The sequence below is a fragment of the Neoarius graeffei genome, chromosome 27 (genome assembly GCF_027579695.1).
Source record: "Neoarius graeffei isolate fNeoGra1 chromosome 27, fNeoGra1.pri, whole genome shotgun sequence".
NCBI classification, from domain to species: domain Eukaryota; kingdom Metazoa; phylum Chordata; class Actinopteri; order Siluriformes; family Ariidae; genus Neoarius; species Neoarius graeffei.
The window spans coordinates 52097160-52103159 of record NC_083595.1 but is presented as its reverse complement, the minus strand read 5'-3'; the positions used below and the strand labels follow the sequence as shown (position 1 = coordinate 52103159).

Genomic DNA, 6000 nt, shown 5'->3' with positions numbered 1-6000 from the left:
AGCCTATCCCAGCTGACTACGGGCGAAAGGCGGGGTTCACCCTGGACAAGTCGCCAGGTCATCACAGGGCTGACACATAGACACAGACAACCATTCACACTCACATTCACACCTACGCTCAATTTAGAGTCACCAGTTAACCTAACCTGCATGTCTTTGGACTGTGGGGGAAACCGAAGCACCCGGAGGAAACCCACGCAGACACGGGGAGAACATGCAAACTCCGCACAGAAAGGCCCTCGCCGGCCACGAACCCGGACCTTCTTGCTGTGAGGTGACAGCGCTAACCACTACACCACCGCGCCGCCCTTAATTCTTTCATTTATAATTATATTTTGTTGGCTGTCTCTTTTGTGGATATTGATCATTGATGTGATGATGGATTATAATCTAGTACAATCCCCAATAAAATCACTCAGTATTTGTGTTTAACTGTTTCCGTTTCACAGGCTTCATCACCCATGGACATTGCAACACCTCAGACTGTAAGCCAAAGGTGAGAAAATGGTTTCTGTTTCAGTGTTCGCTCTGGATTGAATATACCGGTATTTAAATAATATTGGCTGGCTTTTTTTCATGGTATATCAGATACATTCCATTCAGCTAGCATGATACTGAATGAGTTGAAGACGAGTAGCTGAATGGAATGCAGTATATCTGATACATAATGAAAAAATCCATTATTATTTTTATTATTATTATTATACATACACACTCTCTTCATATCAGCATTCTCAAAGGCCAACGCTAGCTTACCCGTGACTCTGTGCTGTTAGTGCAGCAGTCCAGTTACCTTCCAGCTGGTGTAGCAGTAGCGTTAGAGAAGGCCAACGCTAGCTTACTCACAACTCGGTGCTGTTAATACGGCAGTCCAGTTACGTTCCAGCCAGTGTAGTGTTAGCAAAGGCTAACACTAGCACAGTCAGGCGTATTATTATTATTATTATTATTATTTTATTCCCTGTGTGAGCTACTTACTTTTAAAATCAACATCAACAGCTACACACAACAGAGCGACCTGGTCGGCAAAATTCTCTTAAAATCTTCTATTTTTAGCAAAGCAAACCTGGAGGCCATGTTTGTTTACAAATTGTCACGGTCGCTTACTAGTGCGGAAGTTTTAAATCTCCAACGTGTCTCTTTTCCAGTTTTTCGATGTCCATTGATATGTTCTTGTAAATATGCATGAAGAATACATAATGAAGTTTTGGTAGCCTTTCGGGTGCTCGATGCATCTTTCTCTTTCCTGGCAAACAAAGAAATGGTGGTGTGCATGTACAGCAGAAAAGTTTCTCATTGAATAGTCACATCATCTCCACCATTTGACGTCATGTTGTCTTGACAACCATGCAATATCGTAAACCATATTCAACGCTCATTCTCCATTGGGTAGAGTGACGTAATACATGTAGGATAAGCGATATGCTAACAATATTGCATGCAGTCAAACCAAATGAATGAAACCTGCTAGAAGGGAATAGAACACGTTTTTATTCCATTGAAAAAATGTCCTGTATGTATAATAATAACCAATATATAAGAGTATATTAGTATATTAATATAGTATATTAATCTGCTCGTTTGTTTGCAGATTGCAATGCAGCACTGAGAGACAGACATTAGAGACTTTCAAAGAATTTATAGTGCTTTTAGATGTTAATCATTTCTCAGCAGTGACTATCTGTAAGCGAATCTTTATCTGTAAGTGATTGTTTATTTTGGATTAGATCTGTTAATATTTGTTAAGCCCCGAACTTGGATCAAATTGCATCTGGTTCACATTCATGGAAACTCAAAGCCCTACTTTTAGATTGCACTGATCCAAAATGCTGTCAGCATTATTAAGTAATTGATCAGAGAAGGCCGTATAATACTGTTTCTTTTCCAAAGCAGTTTTGTTTCTTAAGAACCGCTTATTTCAGCATTTTGAATGCAGCTCTGTCTCTGTGTTCTCTCTGAGTACCAAATAGATCACACTGCTATCCAAAGGCCTGCGCTGTGCTTTAATCACCTCATTGACTTCAAATAATTTAATCTGTAGTCATAAACTAATCACTCATGGTTAAGAATTAAGCATGCAAGGAATTTTGTGGACTGGTCTTTTTAAAGTCTTAGCTGGATCCCATTACTGTAGCAAAAATCTTTTTGTTTATTGAATAAGGTTTTATCAAATTAAATTCAAAATTATATATTTTATATTTTTAATTTGATTTGTTTCACTTAAAAAAACTTCTTACCAAAACCACAAATTAAGAAATTTTTGTTCCCCATACCTATAGTTTATGCAATCATAGAGAAGGTTTTTTCTTTGTTTGTTTGTTTTTTAATATTAACAAGATTTCAGTTTTATAAATCACACACCACAATATCAGGCAAAATAATATTATCTGTTTAATAGTAATTAGACTCGAGTCATTACAGTTATTGCACAGACAAACTGAAATCATGATTCAAACATTTCTCTTTACTCCTCATTTTTACTAATGATGTAAAAATGGCTTCTTCAAATCCTGCTCCTCGGGCATGAGTCTGTGAATGATAAATTTGATAATGAACACAAGGTTTATAGAATTAAAAATCCAAAGAGGCCACTTGTGGAGGATGTAGTAAATCATGGTGACAACTATTATAATCAGCAGAAATATCTAAAAAATTAAGTGGGTGAAGGAGCCTTACATTTTTTGCAGAATGTAAAGCAAAAAGATTATGCTCAGTGCAACAAATATCCGAGCAAACCATTTGGTGTTGTCCACACCCTGCAGAGGAAGAAAGTGAAAGTAGCTTGCTTATACACCAGCAGACCAGTTTCCTGTAAAACACCCTGGCTGATCAGATGATAGAAAAAATATTTGATGTCTTATACAAGCATCAAAATATGATGACATGCATGCTTATATTAATTATATTAAATATGTTAATTATAAAAATGCACAAAAAGCAGTGTATGCTTGGTGTTAGTTACTGTGGCAGCTGTTTACCATTTTAAAGAGACTTGCTCGGCTTGGTTCAGATACCTGATATGATGATTTTTCTCCTCCTAGATGCTTTATTACTCTTTTCAGTGCCTCATCATTGTGTTGGGATTGCAGCAGTCCTGCGTCTTCATGGTATAGACAGTCCACAGCAAACACATCACTCCTATTAACAATGAGTCTGCTGTCTGGAGCAATGTAATCAGGATTAAATGTGTGGTGCAGAGACACCAGAATAATGGACTTGTATGAATATCCTAGAGAGAGAGAGAGAGAGAGAGAGAGAGAGAGAGAGATACCCCCTTGGAAAGATGAGTAAAAAAGGGTTTAAAAAATCCACCTTTTGGTGAATTCACTTCATCTCACACAGAAAAAATGAGAAAAACCCAACTTTTAAATGAAATAAATTCATTCTGAGAAAAACAAATACTTCATTAAGCATACACTGTTATTTGTAAATTTTTATAATTAACATATTTAATATAATTAACATAAGCATGCATGTCATCATATTTTGATGCTTATATAAGACATCAAAATTTTTTCTATAGTCTGATCAGCCATTGTGTTTTACAGGAAACTGGTCTGCTGGTGTACAAGCTAATTTCACTCTCTTTCTCTGCAGGGTGTGGAAAAACACCAAACCGTTTGCTTTAATATACAGTGGTGCTTGAAAGTTTGTGAACCCTTTAGAATTTTCTATATTTCTGCATAAATAAGATCTAAAACATCATCAGATTTTCACACAAGTCCTAAAAGTAGATAAAAAGAACCCAGTTAAACAAATGAGGCAAAAATATTATACTTGCTCATTTATTTATTGAGGAAAACAATCCAATATTGCACATCTGTGAGTGGCAAAAGTATGTGAACCTCTAGGATTAGCAGTTAATTTGAAGGTGAAATTAGAGTCAGGTGTTTTCAATCAATGGGATGGCAATCAAGTGTGAGTGGGCACCCTGTTTTATTTAAAGAACAGGGATCTATCAAAGTCTGATCTTCACAACACATGTTTGTGGAAGTGTATCATGGCACGAACAAAGGAGATTTCTGAGGACCTCAGAAAAAGTGTTGTTGATGCTTATCAGGCTGGAAAAGGTTACAAAACCATCTCTAAAGAGTTTGGACTCCACCAATCCACAGTCAGACAGACTGTGTACAAATTTTTGGTTTAAATGAGAAGCATTATGTTTGGAGAAATGAAAACACTGCATTCCAGCATAAGAACATATCCCATCTGTGAAACATGATGGTGGTAGTATCATGGTTTGGGCCTATTTTGCTGCATCTGGGCCAGGACGGCTTGCCATCATTGATGGAACAATGAATTCTGAATTATACCAATGAATTCTAAAGGAAAATGTCAGGACATCTGTCCATGAATTGAATCTCAAGAGAAGGTGGGTCATGCAGCAAGACAACGACCCTAAGCACACAAGTCGTTCTACCAAAGAATAGTTAAAGAAGAATAAAGTTAATGTTTTGGAATGGCCAAGTCAAAGTCCTGACCTTAATCCAATGGAAATGTTGTGGAAGGACCTGAAGTGAGCAGTTCATGTGAGGAAACCCACCAACATCCCAGATTTGAAGCTGTTCTGTACGGAGGAACGGGCTAAAATTCCTCCAAGCCGGTGTGCAGGACTGATCAACACTTACTGGAAACATTTAGTTGCAGTTTTTGCTGCACAAGGGGGTCACACCAGATACTGAAAGCAAAGGTTCACATACTTTTGCCACTCACAGATATGTAATATTGGATCATTTTCCTCAATAAATAAATGACCAAGTATAATATTTTTGTCTCATTCGTTTAATTGGGTTCTCTTTATCTACTTTTAGGACTTGTGTGAAAATCTGATGATGTTTTCGGTCATATTTATGCAGAAATATAGAAAATTCTAAAGGGTTCACAAACTTTCAAGGACCACTATATATATATATATATATATATATATATATATATATATGGGTGGCACGGTGGTGTAGTGGTTAGCGCTGTCGCCTCACAGCAAGAAGGTCCTGGGTTCGAGCCCCGTGGCCGGCGAGGGCCTTTCTGTGTGGAGTTTGCATGTTCTCCCCGTGTCCGTGTGGGTTTCCTCCGGGTGCTCCGGTTTCCCCCACAGTCCAAAGACATGCAGGTTAGGTTAACTGGTGACTCTAAATTGAGCGTAGGTGTGAATGTGAGTGTGAATGGTTGTCTGTGTCTATGTGTCAGCCCTGTGATGACCTGGCGACTTGTCCAGGGTGTACCCCGCCTTTCGCCCGTAGTCAGCTGGGATAGGCTCCAGCTTGCCTGCGACCCTGTAGAACAGGATAAAGCGGCTAGAGATAATGAGATGAGATGAGATGAGATGAGATGATATATATATATATATACACACACCAGTATACTGGTATACATATATATGGAAAGATAAGAGAACACACAAACCAAATGAGGGAGAAGTGTGTTGACCTTCATAAGTCAGGGAATGGTTATGAAATTTTTCACCTGAAAAATGTCCATTTCCACAGTCAGGGCAATAATAAAAAAGTGGACATTAGTGTTGTAGTCAAGACCACCCAAACCGAGACCAAGTCATGACCAAGACCAGAGTGTATCGAGACTAAGAAAAGACCAAGACTTTGAGGGGTTGACATCAAGTCTAGACCAAGACCAAGGTAGGATGAGACCGAGTCAAAACCAGGACCAGACCAGTGAGTGTGAAGGAGGTGGAGGAGGGGTGACAGCCGTGAATGGGAAGAAAATTTTCAAATTAACAATTAGTCACATTACTGGTTGCATTTGAAGCAGGAAATTTTACATCCAATCACAATAATAATGTTAACAAATAAATCAGACAATGTACAGGCAATTTAGTGAAATCCCAACAGCTGTGGCCTTGACTGGTCTTGAAATAAAATCCCGAGACCTCTATGTCTGAGACTGAGATAAGACTGAGCAAAAATGCGGTTGGTTCCAAGACGAGACAGAGACCTTCAAAAAGTGGTTTAGGAACCGGTCTCAAGTACTACAACACTAGTGGAC

The 6000-nt window shown here is 38.4% G+C and overlaps 1 protein-coding gene across 3 annotated transcripts in view; it reads right to left on the bottom strand.

Moving 5' to 3' along the window:
* Window positions 1-2368: 2368 nt before the first annotated feature.
* The window catches only part of LOC132874759 (uncharacterized), a 53568-nt gene continuing 49936 nt past the window's right edge, over window positions 2369-6000 (bottom strand). Inside the window, exons 10-12 of one of the 3 annotated variants that reach the window (XM_060911154.1) lie at window positions 3015-3229; window positions 2677-2809; window positions 2369-2529 (exon numbers count right to left, since the gene is read on the bottom strand). In XM_060911154.1, the coding sequence (XP_060767137.1) occupies window positions 2711-2809; window positions 3015-3229 (314 nt within the window). In that variant the 3' untranslated portion in view covers window positions 2369-2529; window positions 2677-2710. The remainder of the gene's footprint in view (window positions 2530-2676; window positions 2810-3014; window positions 3230-6000) is intronic. The other 2 variants (XM_060911153.1, XM_060911155.1) reach the window with 2 other exon arrangements.